General features: G+C 43.2%; 1 protein-coding gene across 1 annotated transcript in view; it reads left to right on the plus strand.

The window, feature by feature from the left end:
* Positions 1-19,050, plus strand: part of ADAMTSL3 (ADAMTS like 3) — a 333,594-nt gene that overhangs the window by 186,590 nt on the left and 127,954 nt on the right. The window contains exons 10-12 of the mRNA XM_040642874.1: positions 12,254-12,365; positions 17,310-17,448; positions 18,548-18,598. Of these exons, the coding sequence (XP_040498808.1) occupies positions 12,254-12,365; positions 17,310-17,448; positions 18,548-18,598 (302 nt within the window). The remainder of the gene's footprint in view (positions 1-12,253; positions 12,366-17,309; positions 17,449-18,547; positions 18,599-19,050) is intronic.

Genomic DNA, 19,050 nt, shown 5'->3' on the forward strand with positions numbered 1-19,050 from the left:
AGTCTCTTGTAGACAGCAAATGGATGGGTCATGTCTTTTTATCCAATCTGAAACCCTGTGGCGTTTTATGGGAGCATTTAGGCCATTTACATCGTGACTGATTATTGAGAGAGATGATTTTAATGATGCCATGTTGCCAATAAAGTCTTTGTTTTTATAGATTGTGACTTTCTGTTCTGTATCACTCTTGGGGCCTTTTTACTTTTATAGAACCCCCTTAATATCTCCTGTAGTGCTGGTTTTGTGGTTACAAAATTGGTCAATGACTGGCGATTCTGGAAAGTCTTTATTTCTCCATCAATTCTGAATGACAGCCTTGCTGGATAAAGGATCCTTGGCTGCATATTTTTCTCTGAAAGAGCTTTAAAAATGCCCCCCCCCCAACCCTTTCTCTCATTCCAGGTCTGTGTAGACAGGTCTGACGTAATTCTGATACCTTTGCCTTGGTACGTGAGAAATTTCTTTGCCCTGGCCGCTTTCAATACTGTATCCTTGGATCTAATATTTGCGAAATGCACTATGATGTGACATGGCATCCGTTTGTCGTGGTTGAGCTTGGGAGGGGTCCTCTCTGCCTCTTGGACACGAATGTTTGTTTCCCTTGCTAGATTAGGGTAGTTTTCAGCTACAATTTGTTCGAATATCTCTTCTAGACCTCTGTTTTTCTCCACCCCCTTGGGGATGCCAATGATTCTGACATTGGAACATTTCATTGAGTCAGTAATCTCCCGTAACTTACATTCTTGAGATTGGATTTTTTTTGAGTCCAGATTCTATTTTAGCTTTCTTCTCTACTAACCCATCCTCCAATTCGCCAATACGTTCTTCTGCCTCATTCACCCTGGCCGTCAGAGCATCTAGTTTTGACTGCATTTGGCTCATAGAATTTTTAATTTCTGCCAGATTCTCTCTCATATCAGCCCTTAGAGATTCTATATTCTCATTAACATTTTCGTTAATACTTTTTTCAAGTCTACACATCATTTTGACCATCGTTACTCTGAATTCCATTTCTGATAATTTGGTTATATCCATATCCATTAGTTCTGTGGCAGAGGCCACATGACTCATTGTCTTTCTTTGCTGAGGGATTTCTCCTCGTATCTGATGAGGAGAGGTTGTGGCCGTTGTCCAGAGCCCAAATTATTGACCCAGGAACAGCTGTCGTGCGCTCCTTGTTTTATAGGGACTTAGGATCTGGGCCTTGATTTTTCAGCCTGCCTTCTGGGGAGGGCCTGCCACGCCCAATACTCAGTCAAACCATGCGTTTGGGTAGAGTCTCCGTGTCCCCCAGTGGAGTGGGGATGGGCAGGCACCCTTGAGCTGGTGTTTCCATGGCTTTGTTCTCTCTGGCGGCTTTCCGGCGGTTTACTGTGCCTCTGAGAGTCACTTGAGCAGCAGCGGCCACCTCCAGCCCTGTCACAGAACAGAGGGATTGGCGCCCGTTGTCTACTAATGTTCTGGCCACTTTAACTCCGTACTGTGGTGCTGCTCAACCCCAGCATCCGGATATGCGCCCTCACTCCCTACGTCTCCCAGCCTCACTCTCAGGGCTGGTGCGTCTCTGTCCTTTGTGTTTCTAACGCCGCCAGCCGCCCCATGCGCTCCCGGAGCTCCCGGTCTCAGTCTGGTTCCAGTGAGCACCCCGGAGCTCTGGTTTTCAGTCTGGTGGCGCACATTCCCCGGCTCACGGTCTCAGTCTGCTCTCTCGCGGGTGCCGGTCCGCGAGTCCGCCCCCTCCCCCGTGCAAGTGGCTACCGCTTCCCGGCGCCGGATCGCAGCGGCTCCCTCCCCCTTCCGTTTATCTTCCAATATCTGTGTGCGGTTTCACGGCTCCCTGCTTCGTACCTCAATACTCAGCGCTGGAGATGTTCATTTGTAGAGATGCAGATGTATCTTCCTGCATCTCAGGCTGATTCCGTGGATGTTCAGGCTGGTCTGGTACCTATCCAGCTCGACTCAGGGGACCGGCTGGAAAAGGGGTCCCCTACTCCTCCACCATCTTAACTCCCGCCCAGGAAACCATTTTCTGATTGCTCTTCCCGTCTGTGTTCAGCGAGGCAAGCCTCTGCCCTTCATTCCCCCCAACCTCAGCTCTAGGCACACATTATGTTCTCTCTTTCTGGGCCGTTAGGGCAGCACATCTCACTGATCCAGAGATGCAAGGGTTTGAAACGGCCTGTTTTCCTTTATCTCAAAGAACGGGTTCTAGCCTTGCCAAGTGTTGCAGCCAGTGACTGAATTTATACTTTCACAGGTATTTCGAAACCCAGTGAGACACAGTTTTTAGGGTTGGTGCCTGTATCAGTTTCCTGAGGCCGTTGTAAAGGTGCCTTCAGCTGGGTGACTTCAACGACAGACCGTAGACAGTCGCTGACTCACAGCTCTGGAGGCTGCAAGTCCAAGATCAAGGTGTGGGCACGACTGGTTCCTTCCGAGGGCTGAGGGAGAGTCTGTTTCATGCCTCGCCTCCCAGCTGCTTAGGTCCTCAGACGTTCTCCCTCAGCCTCGACACGGGCTTCTGTCTGTGCACATCTGCCTTTGTGCCAAATTTCTCCTTTTTCTAAGGACACCAGTCCTCTTAGATTCGACCCACCCTGATGGCCTCACCTTACCTTGACTGGATCTGTAAAGACCCTATTTCTAACTAAGATTCTATTCTGAGGGACTGTGGGTTATAATAAGCATATCTTTTGGCGAGGGGACACAATTCAGTCCATAACAGTGCCAAACAGAAAAGCAAATTTGCCTATTTCATCCTGCCTCTCAGTCAGAATTCCCTTCAACTTGAATGTTTGCCTCTGCCCACAGAGGCAGAGACTTTTGAAATCTCACCTGATATTTGCCGCCATATGGTCTGTTGAGGGAAGTTTCTTGGTAAAAGCAGTTCAAATACTGTTCTAGTAGTTACCAGAATTCACAGCTAAATTAAATGTGTAAACCGGACACACACATTTATGTTCCACTTTTGATGATTAAGGTAGGATCATCATCTCCTCCTCCTCCTCCTCCTCCTCCTTCTCCTCCTCCTACTCTTTCTCCTCCTTCTTCTTCTCCTCCTTCTCCTCTTCCTTCTTCTTCTCCGTCTCCTTCTCCTCCTTCTTCCCTTCTTCCTCCTCCCCCTCCTTTTCCTCCTTCTTTATCTTTAGTTTAGACTTTTGTCCTGAGAATCAGTCTGATGGAGAGAAATAAGGCCTTTTCTGAATTGAGCTCCTATCAATGTCAAGGGCCCAGCTTGGAGACTAAGTCTAAGTGTTTCTTCTTCAGTAGAGAGGGGATGCCAATCGCCCCATAAGGTTGAGCTCTGAGCTTCATGTCCTGTAGTGAGGGAGTCCAGCAAGGATGTGTGAGGAGATAGGCAGGAGGAGACAAGGCAATGAGACACACGTCATGACGGTGGTCACTCTCCAGAGCAGGGAAGCATATTAAGTAGGTTTCAAAGCAAAGGCAAAAAAGGAGCTTTTGCTCCACTTTTCATCTAGAACCCCAAGAGGAAAATGCCCCGTAGGGTATCTATTTCCATTGGCAACAACCTGGGGAAGCCACCTCAGAATGAAATTAGCTTTAGTGTCATGAAATGTTTAGCCACAGGTTGAGTGTGAGTTCAGCTCCCTGGAAGCTCCCTCAGCCACCATGTGGCATGGAAGATTCCCTGTGCTCTTCACTGGCCAAGCTTGGAGGGGCTGACACTGTGGGGGCAAAACGACCCTGTAGCAGAGGGGTAAAGGTGGAGTTTCCATACGTCCTACTTTGTTTTCAAAAGACCCATTTTATGCTTGCAACCCTGTCTGAATTCTTTCCTTTCACTCTCAAAGTCATCCTGGCTTAGACAGGAAAGTATATGGTCTCCCTGGGGAAGGGGCTCTAAGCCAGGCCAGAGAGCGGGCAGGAGTCACAGCCACGCCCACACCATAGAGAACCTGCAACACAAGCAGAATGTGCAGTGGGCTGGTCACCAGAGGAGTCCACCCTCCGCTGGCCAGCAAAGAACCCAGCTGAGTTCACTGGTTCTGAAGCTCCCTGCAGTCCTCCCAGTGGCTAGAGGGACAAGGAACACAGCCATGGGCCCAAGGACAGGATGAAGACCTTCACAGCCAGATCCAAGCTGTTCCCCTTTTCTGGACTCTGATGTCCTGGGTGGAAAACCACCATGGAGGAGATCAGTCTGAAGGACAGGACAGCTGAAAGACTGGCCATTTCCCCACCTGATAGGGCATTACCCAAAGAGATGCAATGTTATATGTCAGCTTCTAAAAAGGTAAATTGGCTTGTCATTGCCCTGCATTGGGAGTAGAAGGCTAACATGCAGAGAAGACAATGACCAGAAGCCCATTAGGATTTTTTATTTCTTCCCAGCCAGGAAAATTTTGTCTCAAGAGCTCTGCAACAGACCTTTTATCACCTCTCGTTGACAAGACTTGGGTCCATGTGCTCTCTCTAAACCATTCACTGGGTGTTAGCCCTTCTGGGTTCTTGAAGAAGCAGATGCCAAGACAGGATTAGATATGCAAGACATTTCAGAATGGGATGCCCCTGAGGAAGAGTCAAGATAGAGCTGAGAGAGGCAGGGAGAGCTGTTTGGCTGCAGGGAAGACCTGACCACAAACGGAGGAGAGAGGGATGGAAGGACAGTTGGGTGGGAGCGTCTTAGATTGGAGAGCGGTTCTAGAGAATTCAGCAAGGCTGCAGGGGAGGCTCTGAGCCAGAGTCATCTATCATACGATACAGTGTCTCCCAGGAAATGGCCTGCTTCAGACCCCCTGGGTGGAAGCAGCTCACGAGGAGCTGGACCTGGGACGGGCACTGCTGATCAGTTACACTCTATGAGGTTGTATGAGCAAGAGGTGCATTCTTGTGGGCCCCACACCTGGTGAGGCAGCTGTGCCCGCCATGATCACGTGGGACAGTTAGGCATTATGGAAGACACATGGGGGAGGAATGAGCACCAGAAAAAAAGTGAGCCTTTGGCAGGATGGGAAAGGGAAGTGGATATTGGTCAGCAATTAAACACATCTGCTCCAATAAGGTCATCTCTTTATGGAGAACATCTGGTTTTAATGCTTTTTCTTTCTTTTCTTTCTCTTTTTTCCTTTTCTTTTTGGTGATAATGGGTGGGACTCCACAAACCATTTCAGTCCCTCTTAGGCTTATTGATTTATTTAGAGTTCTATTTTTGAACCAGTTTTGAAATTTATGTTTTGCTAGAGAAGTATCCAGTTCATCCAATTCTTTCAAACTTTTCAAATGTAATTTCCATATCATTAAAAAAATCTCATTATACCTGTAACTATGTCTCAGATTCCACTGGTTCCTTGGTCTAATTTTTGTTTCGTTCAAACCATCCAAAGATTTGTCTCTGAGGCATCTAAGAACCAGATTTTCATCTGATTAACTCAGAGTTTAAAAACTATTCAATTTATATAAATTTTTATTTTTGTTTCTTTCCTTTATCTTCACATGAACTTATTTTGGTTTTATATTTTTGGCTTCTAGAGCTCAATTCTTAATTCATTTTATTTTCAACCTTTCTTTTCCTCTGTTACATGCACTTAGGACAATCAGTTTTCCCATACAGAAGCTCTTAATTTTGTTATAGTGTAAGCTATCAATTTTTAGCTTTATGGTTAGACTATTTCTATTTGTATGCTGGGAAATCTTTGCCTCATTCAGGGTCATGGAACTATTCTTCTTTGTTTGCTTCTGGAAGACTTATCGTTTCACCTGTCATATTACAAGCTATGATCAACCTGGAGTTGATTTTTGCACACGTTATGCAGTAGAATCAATATCTCTTCCCATATGACTATCCAATTGACCCAATTGACTGAAAAGACTGTCCTTTCCCCATTTGTCTTAAATCCCAAACTGTTATGTGTGTGCTGATCTGTTCCTGGACTCTATTCTGTTTCATTGGTCTGTCTGTGCAGTACCATTGTGACTTAATTACTGCAGCATTCAAACAAGTCTTGATATTTACTAGTGTAAGTTTTCCCACTTTGTTCTTGAAAATGATCTTTGATATTCTTGACTCCTTGCATTTCCATATCAAGTTTTACGTATGCCTGTCAATTTTTATCAGTTCTTCTGGATTTTAATTGGAATTGTGTTGAATCTTTATGTCAGTTGGGAGAGAATTGAAATTTTCCAATACCAATTTTTCCAATCCATAAATATGGTATATCCATCCATTTTTATTTAGTTTAAAAAAATTATCTCAGTAATGTTTCTGATTTTTAATGTTTATGTCATATATCTTTTATGAATTTATTCCTAGTTGTTTGTTATTTTGATGTTATTGTAAATGGCATTTTTTCATTTTCCATTTATTTATGCCAAAGTTATAGAAATTAATTGACTTCTGTATATCGGCCCTGTATTCTTACTATATTCACTTATAGTAATAGTTTACAGATTCTTTTGGATTAGGTACATACACAATTATGACACCTGCAAATAAATTTTGTTTCTTCTTTTCCTATCCTTGTATATTTTATTTATTTTTCTTGCTATTTTATACTACTTAGAATTTTGATATGATATTGAATAGAATTAGTGACAGCAGCTATGCTTGTCATGTTTCTCATTTCAGGGGCAAAGGGCTCTGTAATTCTCCGTCATGTATGATGTTTCTATAGAATTTTTGATAGATATTTTATTTGATGAAAGAAATCTTTTTCTAATTTGCTTCCATTGTCATATATAAGTGTGGAATTTTATCAAATGCTTTTTCTACATCTTTTGAGGGAATCATATGTTTTTTCCTTTATTTTTTGGTTTGTTTTTCCTTTAATATACTGAATTACATTGATTTTTAAAAGTTAGACCCATCTTACCATCCTGTAATAAACTTCACTTGGTCATTATCATTATTATAATATATTAGTAGTATTTACTTATTAGTATTTATTATTTTATTATTAACAAAAATACTCATATATCAGTGGGTATAACTTTAAATTATTTTATTTATGATTTTTTGGTAGCTATGTCTGCAAGAGATTTTTTTTCCTCTCATGTATTCATATCAGGTCTTGGCATTAATTTATACTGGCTTTATAAAACAAGGTTAGAAGTATTTCTTCAGTTCTTATTCTCTGCAACAGTTTGTATAAAATTGGTGTTATTCTTTAAATATCAGTGTCTTTAAAATATACAGAACTATTCAGATTTTTAGTTTCCTTTTGTGTCAGTTTTGTTTTGAGAACTTTGTCTACATTTTACTGCACTTCATAGATATTGTATTTTTTTTTTTTACAAATTGCCACAAAAGTTTGTGGCAATTCCGAGTCAAACAAGTCTATTGGCACCATTTTTCCAACAACATTTGCTCATTTTGTGTCTCTGTGTCATATTTTGGTAATTCTCATAACATTTCAAACGTTTTCATTGTTACTGTCTTTGTGATGGTGACTTGTGATCTGTGACTACAAGTTGCTGAAAGCTTAGATGGTGGTTGACATTTTTTAGCAAGAATGTATTTTTTTTAAGATTTTTCTTTTATTTTTAAGTAATCTCTACATGCAACTTGGGGCTTGAACTCACAACCCGAGATCAAGAGTTGCATGCTCTTCTGTCTGAGCCAGGCGGGTGCTCTGCAATAAAGTATTTTTAAATTAAGGTACATACATTGTTTTCTTAGACATAATGCTACTGCACACTTAATACACTACATCATATTGTAAACATAACTTTTGTGTGCACTGGGGAACCAAAAAATTTGTTTGACCCACTTTATTGTGATATTTGCTTTACTGCAGTGGTCTGGAGTGGAACCCATGATATCTTCAAGGTGTGCCTATATTTCAACTAACTTTTTAAAAGTTATCGGCAGAGATTCTTTTCATAGTATCCATAGTATCCTCTTACTATTTCTTCATTGTCTCCAGAATCTGTAGTGAGTCCTTTTTTTTCATTCCTGATACTGATTTTTTGTCCCTTCTTTCTTTTTAACTTGATCAGTCATATTGGAGGGCTATTGCTTTTATTAGACTTTTCACAGAAACACCTTTTGGCTTTATAACCTATTTTAATGTGGTTTCCTTTCCATATCATTAATATCCACTCTCATCTTTATTATTTCCATCCTCCCACTTTCTCTGGATTCAATAAACTTCCTGTTGTTAACTTTTTGAATTGGCTGTTTAGGTCATGGATTTTCATCCGTTTCCCCCCGCCATAACACGTGTATTAAGTCTATGAATTTCACTCCAACCATGCCTTGTATTTCATTCCACAAATTTTGGTATGAAATCTTTCCCATCATCATTCAGTTAAATTGTGTTGTAATTTTCATAGTGATATAGTCTTTGATTTATGGAATGTTTAGAAGTGTCTTATCCAAGTATGTAGACATTTTCTAGTAATCTCATTATTACTTTATAGCTTAATTCCACTGTAGTCAAAGAACATACTCAATATTATGTCATTTTTAAAAAAATCTGTTGAAACTTAATTGGTGGCTCAGAACATAGCAAATATCAGAAGATATGATGCATCATCTTCTGTTGTAGGATACTGTTCACATGTCAAATTGATCATGTTATTATTAATGGTTTTATTAAAAATAGTAACCTACTGGTTTTTGTCTGCTCATTCTAGTAGTTACCATAAGAGATACGGTAGAAGTGGCACTGTGACTGTACCTTTGTCTAATTTTTTTCTGTTCTTGTTAATTTCTAATTATTTATCTTTGAGGTTAGGTTGTAGGTACATTAACATTTAGAGTTGTTACCTCTTCTAGTGACACGACTGTTTTTACCATTATGAAACTATTTTCTTTCAGCACTTTGAGAATATCTCTCCATTGTCTTCTGGCTTCCATTAATTCGGTAGAGAAGTCAGCTGTCAGTCTTAGTTTTGTGTCTTAGAAGGTAATGTGTCTTTTCCTTTGTCTTCTTTTAAGTGTTTTCTCTTTGGTTTTGGTTTTCATCAATTTGTGATGTAATTAGTGGCTTTCTTCTGCTTGAGGTTAGTGATGCTTCACAACTCTGGCTTGGTATCCACCATCAATTTTGGAAGAGTCTCATTTATTGCCTCTGCAGATATAGTTTCTGTCCCATTCTCTGTGTTCTCTTTTTCTGGGACTGTGGTTATACTTTTATCTCTCATGTCTACTTTCTACTTCCTTCTTTTCTGTCCATTTACTGATTCTCTCTTCAAGTGCATGTAATCCAGGGGCCAGCAGATCCTGGTCAGCAAGCTGATGACCTATCTTTGTAAGTGGAGTTTTACTGGGACACAACCACTACCATTTGTTTAAAGATTGTGGCTACTGGGGCACCTGGGTGGCTTAGTCGTTAAGCATCTGCCTTCAGCTCAGGGCGTGATCCCGGTGTTATGGGATTGAGCCCCACATCAGGCTCCTCCGCTATGAGCCTGCTTCTTCCTCTCCCACTCCCCCTGCTTGTGTTCCCTCTCTTGCTGGCTGTCTCTATCTTTGTCAAATGAATAAATAAAATCTTAAAAAAAGAAAAGATTGTGGCTGCTTTTTCACTATACGAGACACTTTGAATAACTGCCATGGGGACACTATGGCCTGAAAACTATAATGTTTACTGTCTGGTTCTTTATGAAAATATTTGCTGAACTCCAGTCTAGTCCACTGTCAAGTCTGTCCCTTGAGATACTGACTTAAATTATTGTGCTTCGTACTTTTACAATTGTCATTTTATTTTATTTATGTTTATTTATTTGTGATTTTATTTTATTATTTGAGAGAGAGAAAACGCACATGAGCAGGGGGGAGGGGCAGAGAGAGAGGGAGAAGCAGGCTCCAGCAGGGAGCCCGATGCACAGCTCGGTTCCAGGACCCTGGGATCATGATCTGAGCTATAGGGAGACACTTAACTGACTGAGCCACCCAAGCACCCTGCCATTTTATTTTTATTGTAGCTTCTTTGTTTCTAGTGAGATTCTCTGTCTTGTCATTTAGTTTCTTAAGCATTTTAACCATCGTATCTTAGCCCAGGCTGTCTAAAAACCAGAGCCCTAGGAGCTAGCCCTGTGCTAACATTGCCGTTTTAAGACTCTGGGACTGGTATGGAGTATTGTGAAACACCATCTGAAGCCAAAGCTAGAGTTGCAGGGAGCGGGGGCAGTTTACCCAGGTGATGCCAATATCTGGATGTTCTATAATTCCATTTATACTCTATTGCTCCACCTTTTTGGGTTGTTATTATTATCTTTTTTGTGTGCCTAGTTATTTTTAAGTTTAGCTATGTATAGTAGATGAAAGATTATAGATATAATTTGAGACTGGATTAATTTCTGCTTCGGGAAGACAGGTTAGCAGCCAGTTACCTTCAGCCAACAAGGAATTGAAATAATTGGAACTTGGCCCTCACTCCCTTTGAAAATTGGTCTACTTCCAGTTCACACTTTTTCCTAGGATAGTGCTTTTTGGGGTCTCAGTTGGGCACCCAGGGCATTTACCGGTACCGCCTCAGCTTTGGTGGGTCTTGAGCTCCAGTGTTTGCTCTCAGCCACACGAGTCTGATGACAGGTCTGCTCAGCTTCTCAGGCACTCAGTCACCACTTGCATGATGGAAAATGCCTTCAGCAGAAATGTGGTGCCAGAGGTGGTGCCAAATGCTATGCTCACTCCTCTGGGCTTCCTTTGTGTCTGGGATCTTGGCCCTGCAAATACTCACTAGGATGGTAGGTCTCTGGTGCCTTCAAATACATTAAAAAATATTTTCGGCAGTGTTTTTACTTATTCTCACTGGCAGGGTTCATCAGAGACGTTCTTCCATAGCCAGAGAAAAATCCTTTACAAGTGTTTGGTGCCTCTGCGACAGCCATGCTCCCACCCTCCCACCCATCCTGCCTCCCCTCTCCCACAACACATCTCGTGCTGGAGTTTTTATACTGCTTTATAATCAGATACATCAAAATATTATTTTTCAGTCAACTCTTATTTACATTTATGAATAAGCTTTACTGAGTGATTTCATCATTACTGCTTATTGCATCCATCACCTTCTTCTGCTTTTATATTAGTTCTTGTTCAGTACCTTTTAGTAGTTTCTCTTTCTCTCTCTCTCTTTTTTTCCAGTGAGGGTCTCAAGGGGTCAAGTTTCGGTCATCTTGTGTCTGAAAATATCTTTATTTTGACATAGTCATCATAGGACTATGATGATAATTTGATCATAGATCATTCATAGACTGATAATTGATATTTGATTGTTGGTTAATAACTTATGGAATTCTAGGTAAAAAGTTATTGTTCCTTATCACTTTGAAGGCATGATTTTGCTTTCTTGCGTCCAGTGTTTCCTGTGAGAAATCGGGTGCCTATCTGATTCTCGCTGCATTGTAGGTAATCATATTTTTTTCTTTCTGATAACTTTAAAGATTTTTCTTTATCCCAGCTGTTGTACTTTTTAAAAATGTCTGCTCAGAACTTGTTGAACATTTTTGAATTGAGCACACCTGTCTTTCTCAAGGTCTAGGAAATTTTCAGCAATTAAATATCACCTCTTCGTTATTTCCTCTGTGTCTCTGGCTTGAACTCTTTATGTGTGTTGGCATTTCTGGATCGATCCTGCATGAACTCAACTTCTTTTTCCTCTTTCTTTTTCTCTTTTTGTTGCATTCTGGGAGTTTCCCTCCATTCATTCATTTGTTCGATCAGTAGGGAAGAAAAGAAGAAAAGTTGGGGGGAGAAGTTGCTGCTTCAGTGTGGTCCCTCAGCCGTGCCTTCCCTCTGCTCACTGCGCGCAGTGGTGCCCCTCCTCCTCTTTAGTTCGATGCTGGAGCCGTCGTGCGTAAAGACCACGTGTGTGTGTATGTTTGAGTTTCTGTAGTTGTGCTTTCAGAAGACCTTTTTGGAAGGATTTGCTTCAAGATGTTATTACTGAAAGTGTAAGAATCCCAATTATGCGCCGTGTTGCTGACACACCCAGACTGGCTCAGTCCTGGCTCCCATGGAAATTAAAATCAGATGTATCAGGTAGAAAAGAGAAGTTACACAAACAATTCTACCTACACTTTTGAGAACTCACTCCCAGGCATGGAATCATCTGGAAAGATGACTCCAGGGAGACTGGTTCCAGATCTTCTGTGCCCCCATGTGTGAAAAACCTCAATGAAATGTTATCACATGTTACAGTTTTTGGCATCTTCACATGCCGTAGTTTGTTGTGATGGGTCTGTGATTGTCAGCAGTGGTGAGATAGGTCCATCGCGTATGGAAAGGTGTGGAAAGCACTGGCTCGTTGTATGCAGACACGTGATCACAGTTCTCTCTGTCCAGACCAGGTACACCGTGGCCAAGGACAGTGTGGTCCAGTTCTTCTTCTACCAGCCGATCAGTCATCAGTGGCGACAGACCGACTTCTTTCCCTGCACCGTAACATGCGGAGGAGGTGAGACACAGACTTTATGCATGCTTAGGGCTCAGACTAGAAATGACACACTTGTGTTTTTTGAAGCTGACTTGACAATTGGCGTGGTAACTGGGGACGTGTAATCACAGGGCATCTTACTCAGCCATTGGAATGTGCTGGTGTTCCCGAACGCGTGTTTGCCTTTGTTCTTGAAGACAGCTGAAAACGGGATTTGGAAAACACCTTTTACTTGTAGCAAAGAGCTGGAAACCTGTTTACATGAGTTCTTGTATTTCTTGTTTTGATTGTCTTTAAAGCATGCATTATTTTTAGTTTTCCACGGAAAACCTGAAAAACAGAGAGACCACGTCACTTGCCCAGTCTGACCGAGTTCATGGATGTGTTGGTTCTAACGTTGAGATTGCCACGCTGTCCTCCCTCGGGTGCCAGCGCAGAACTTACCAGAGGGAGAAAGGGTAGCTGTGAAGTGGTTGGGGGACTCCTGCTTACTGCCTGCTTTGTTCAGGGATTTCACAGACAGGTCAGGGAGGCTCGGGGCCAAGTGTAACCCGGGGCTGCACACACGTGCTACACGTGTGTGCAGCCTCAGGTGGAGGCCGATCATCTGTTTCACATGGAGAAAGCATCTGCCTGGAGGAAATGAGGCCCCCGGAGCCTCCCTTGACATAAGTCTCTCTTAATGAACTGAAGTTTTAAATTGGAGGTAAATGGTTCTAAACCGGTGCCCACCCAAGAACCACAGTGACTAGAATTGCTGCAGGGACCTCATGCTGATTCTTCCCCTAAAAGCACCAGACAGCAGTGCTGGGCATTTACATGTACCAAGCCATGGGCCAGGGCACTCATCTTCACATTTACTCTTCCAAACAACCTTAAGAAAGGTCTCTTTTCATGCCTGTTTTTATGAATGAGCAATGGAAACGTGGAAAAGGTAAAGAATGGACTCCCGTGCGCTCAGTGAGCAAACAGCATGGCCAGGATCTGATTCCAGGTCCATCTGATGCCAGAGCCCCATGCTCTAGATGACGTGGCCCTTGTGTCTCCTGAGAACCGTCTACCACCCCTGGCAGCAGGTCAGGGCACGCAGGCTCAGGTAGGGCTGTGTTGGAAGGACTGCAATAAATCGTCCTCCTGCAGCCCAGCCCAAGTCAGCCCAGCCCCAAACCATGTCTTCCGTGCGGGGCTATCGAATATGAGCTTGTTTAGAGGGTCACAAACTGAGTGCGGAGTCTGCCTCTTCTCCTCTAAACCACAGGCTTATCAAGGAGGGCTCCTCAGCCAGGGTCAGGCTCCCACGCATATGTATGTCAGACCTCTCTCTTCTGCGATTTCGGCTCCCAGTGAAAGCAGGAGGCAGGTGCTTTTGTGGGGAGCACCAAGTAGCACAGACCCCAGAAGGAGCTTGTGTTGCCGGGAATGGAAGAGAAACGATCTGGAGGTTAAATGGGGCTCTAGAGACAAGGTAAAAAGTTAACCTTCCCAGTTAGTTCTTCTTGGGCCAGGCATGGGCACTAGACCACGAGGTTATGAGCCTACAGCAGTGGTTCTCAAAGTGGGTTCCCTGGACCAGCAGCAGCAGCGTCACGTGGGAACTTGCTGGAAATGCAGATTCTTGGGCCCCACCCTGGACCTACTGAATCCGAAACTCTGGGAGTGGGGCCTGTCCCTGCAGGAGATGGTGGTGCACGTTCCAGGTTAAGAACCACCACTCCCTAATGTTTTGGGTATTAGCTGTAGCTGTTTTAACCTCACTGCTTTTACCGTATCTGTGTTATACCCTTGCAGTATGAGTTCTGGTTTTTTCTTTAAATGGACCTTTTAAAAATTTAAATAAACATATTCACAAAAAAGGATCTAATACAAGCACCTCAAAGTGGTAAACTGTGATCTTTTGCCATAAATTGAACACAATCACAGAAATGAATGTGATAGAAACAAAACGCTGGAGATCGTCTCTAAGTCCGTGCCAGGCCTCACGTTCTCTCAGTCTATTCTCAATTCCCCCTGAAAGTGAAAACGTGTTTTGTTGAATATGATAAGCACTGTTCCAGGCAGAAACTCCTTCAGAGCTTTGAGTCACCAACACGGCCACAGTGACCGCAAGGCAGTTCTTAACAACACATTTGATCTCGTTGAACGCTGATTGAGGTCAAACAGCTTTTGGAATCGAAACCGTGATCTGCGTCAGTTCCATGAGTCTCTCCAAACCTGGGCCTCAAGCTCATTTTGGCCAAATGTGTTCTCTAAAAATTGCGTGACGATATTTACATCAAGAGGCAGTGTGGCTGCAGAGCTCAGGTCCTGGGAACCTGGACTCCCTTCTTGGCCTCGCCACGACTTGGCTCTGAGCCTCAGTCTGCTTATCTGTAAAGCAGGACGATCACCCTCTCCAGCATTGTCGGGGGACAAAACGACAGGACACGTGCTAAGGAGCCTCATACGGTGCCTGGCAGTTAGTGGGTACTTGGGAAATACCTGTTATGTCAGAGTCTAGGCAAACCTGAATTTTGTTAAAAATGCCTCTGCATAATCTAGAGAGTTCTGGCCATCCCCTCCCCCCCGCTCCTGGCATTCTCTGGGGATGAGTTATGAGATATAGACATGACTCGGTGCTTATAGTAGAGATCTCTCAGGGGGAGTGGGACATACCTAGAGATCCCCTCCATGTACATTTTATATCCAGAAGCAGAATCCCACCACCTAGAGTCAGGTGGGCCATGGCTCCTGGGAAGACAGAGTCTCTCATGGACCCCAACATAAAAGCAAAGAGCTGGTGGGGCTTTTTTTATTCTTACTCAACAGGAAGACAAACATCTTTCTTTTCAATTTATTTGCTAACTCTCACACCCCGTTATTCAGAGACGTTCCCATGTAGACACATAAGAGAAAAGAGAAGCTTTCCACTCTGGGAGGGACACTGATAATGGGATTCAGCTTAGTTCAGTTGGTTAAATTCTTGGGAGGAACACAGATGTGTCTCATACTTGAGTGCCAAAGGAAAGACACAGCCCGGGTGGAACCGTAAATGGGAGCACCCAGCCGTGAGACTGCCCGCCAAAGATAGCGGTGGTTGTCAGAACAGAAGGGAGGCTTCACACTGCTTGTGGGGTGCCCCTTGCAGCCTGCCATTTTGTGCCCACTGGCAGAATTGCAGCACATTTGTTCATAGTATAGGAAGGGAATCTACCTTATTTCCTTTGCTTTTAGTTATCTCGGTACTGCCATAAAATTAAAGAGGAAATTAATTGTCTCTCCTTAAATTATAAACACCTGTATGATTTTTTTTTGGTCTCCTAGAAGTATGTTTCCATTTAGAACAAAGATTTTTCTTTGATTCAAGAAGCTGTAGTCTCATTCTGTTCTTGTGTTGGAGGAAATAAAAACACACACATAAAAACCCACAAGGAAAGCATTTCCAGAATTTAATTATACTAATATACTAATATAATCAAGTGTACATGATTTATGTAAATGCCATTTCTGAGTTTTTGGATAATCCGGCGAGTTAGTTCCGTGCTCCCTAAGGTACTTGGATGGACTTTCCTGGTCTTGTCTGCAGTCATCCACGTGGGACTCTTAAGATCAGTCTGGAGAAAATTCCGGGATCGCCACTGCCACCTGATATTGTAGACGCTCTGGTAGATATTGGCACCCGAGTAACATTTTATTGACTCCATTTGGATTTTCGTTCTTGTGGTTTCAACCTTGCTTTTTATAATGCATACCAGCCTGTCCTCCTGCACTCAGCTTCCATCCAAGCCGTGGCTTGCAGAACGCTGTCTAGTGGTTTATAAAATCAGATTCCTCTCGACAATCAGGCCCTTAAATGTATTTTTAGACCTTTCGACCAATTGGCTGAGACTGAGAGCTTAGCTTGGGCTTTTTTTTTTTTTTCTTTTTTTCCTGAAGAGCTCATTCTGGTTTTGAAAAATTGCCTTTCTTTTTTTTTTAACTTAACATGACACTTATGTAGTGACAGGAAACCTGGAATCAGGTCTTTCAGGAAATAGAAGCATCATTTTGTGAGTTTTTACAATTTACAGCACTCACCCATTTGAAATGTTACTCGTCAGTGACTACAATTTGAATTTAATAGAATCGAAAGTGAGTCCTCATCCCTTCCCCTCTGAAGGCTTGTGAGGCAGGGGGTGGTAGAGGGGATGGGTTTTGTTCCTCCCTGTATAGACAGTGCTTTCTTCCCCAGTTAGAGAAGTTTGTTGGCATCGGAAGTGCCCCAGGCTCCCCAGGACAGCAGAAGAGTAACACATGGTGTATGCCAGCAGTGGGATATTATGCAATGGGAGGAAACACCAGCCTCACATGTGGGTAGCTGTCAACAACGTAGCGTTGAGAAAAGTAGAAAATAGAACAAGATTTAAAATACCTATTTGGCTAAAACAGATACAAGCAATGTTACATGAGGCAGGTGCACATTTAAGAACATATAAACAATGAACAGGTGTCTCTGGGGGAACCGGGGTGGGGGAGGAGACAGGCAAAGAGGGGAAGCGTGAGGAAAGAAGATGGGGGGTCTGACACGGTGTCATGGGGACAGTCAGGAGATGGGCCAGTGATTGACCTTCTGCCCCAAGGTTCAGGCGTTCTATAAAGGAGTTTGCTGTAACTTTCTCGCTAAAAGTGCTAAGACCGCCACCATCAGTTCAAGTAATCATTCCTGATCTTGGCCACACATGCTAGTCATTTTAGAAAAACCTGAAGATCATTTAAAAAACAAAAAAAAGCCAATTTCCTGGACCGAGCCACAGCGCTTCTGGCTTAATTGGACCACAAAGGGACCCAGGCACTGGTATGGGCTAGAAGCTCCCAGGGTTCCGTTGAGTAGCCAGGGATGAGAACCACTGAGTGAAGTTTCTTAAGGGGAAAGAAAAAAGGGCGTGGCAAGGGATCACTGCCACGTGAAAATGACGCCATGCCTTATTCAGACTTGCCTTTTTCCGTTAGGTTATCAGCTCAACTCAGCTGAATGTGTGGATATCCGCCTGAAGAGGGTGGTGCCTGACCATTACTGCCACTATTACCCCGAAAACGTGAAACCCAAACCCAAACTGAAGGAATGCAGCATGGACCCTTGCCCGTCGAGGTTTGCATCCCCACCCATAGTTTTCACTCTAAATAGAAACAAATCAAGTGTGGCCGAGACAGAGCAGTCTTTGCGGAGTGACATTTGCACCGCGTGACCTTGAACACACGCTGGGTGATGGGTGGCCGTTACCTGCATTTGTCCCCCTGCTCAACAGGGAGTAGGCTCACCGGCTCACGCGGTCCAGGGCTCTCCTGTCTGGCTGTGCGTGCCTGTGCTCGGAGAGTTGCCTCTTCATAACGACCCTCTTTGAGCATTTCCTGGACACACAATAGGAAAGCTCTCTTCGTCCAAGTACGAGGTCTTGTCCATCTGCTAGTCATAAATATCTTGAACTCACCATTTTCACTTTTAAACTGGGTCACCCATTACCACGTTTTGACTTTTGAAGTGTTCACGTTAAATTCGGTATAAATAATGCATTGTGCAAGGAAGTGAAAAGGTTTAATGCCAAAGCAGAAAAGCTATGCATAAACTATCCCGTTGCATAATTTAGTACCTGCTGACTTGGATTGCCTGGGGAAGTTTCCTGGCTTTACTACAGTATCTTAAAATAACAGCACAGTATCAAGTCCCAGAATGGCCCAGACATAGGCCAGCTGGCTGGGGCAGAAGTGTGCGAGTGGAAAAGGAAGCGTTCTCAGTGGATTTCATTTCCTATCACTGAGCTGCCCATTTCCTGTAATCCCAGGTGAACATAATTATTCCTAGAGACCTTTTCAAAGGACAAATTCTATGAAATAAAATGTTTCTCTGAAGATTCTACTAATAGGATAGTGTGTTAATATCATTAATAGATTATATCGAAACACTTTTTCAGATGATAAAAAAACAGATTTATCTAAATTAAGAGACACTCTTTCCTTTGAGTAATCCATACCACTAGTTTCTGTGTTTTCGTAGAACTGGGGATGGCATGTGCCAGAGATGTGGCTAAAAATCAAAAAGATGGTGGCTTTGGGAAGAGTTCACAACACTTGGCATAGTTTTCAATATGAAAGAGCTCTCTGTCTTTTGGGTTGTTAAATTCGTAGTGATGAAATTAATGAATGTGTTAGTTGATTGAGAAATGACATTGTCACAATGATTTCATTTGTAGCGATGGATTTAAAGAGATCATGCCCTACGACCACTTCCAGCCTCTCCCTCGGTGAGTCACGGGTTTGCTTTTTCCATTCTGCAGTTTGCTCTAAGCAGTTTGCAAGGAACTGAATCCTATCTAGCAATAGTCTAACATGTAAGAGGGGTAGCTAGTAGATCCTTTACAGAGAGCTAAGGGAAAGCAGACTTCAACTCCATGGTAAAGAAGACCTGCCTTAGAATTAGGTGGCATGCGCTCCCTCGAACAGTGACGTCTCCCGTCACTGGAGGTATCAAGCACGGCCTCGAGGACTGGCCATGATAGAGGGAGCTCAGGCGTTGCAGTTGGTCAGAAATTTGAATCCCCTGTGACATCCAGATGACTGGTTTCTGACTTCAGTTTCTTTGAGTCTCTGGTAGTATTGTCCGTTAGTATTTACAGTGGAGAGACGGTTTAAAGACTGCTTCACACTCTGTATGGAAGCCAGTGCAGTTCTCAGAACGGCCCCGTGCAGGGGCATG

This window comes from Ursus maritimus, unplaced genomic scaffold (genome assembly GCF_017311325.1).
Source record: "Ursus maritimus isolate PB19 unplaced genomic scaffold, ASM1731132v1 scaffold_27, whole genome shotgun sequence".
Classification (NCBI taxonomy): Eukaryota; Metazoa; Chordata; class Mammalia; order Carnivora; family Ursidae; genus Ursus; species Ursus maritimus.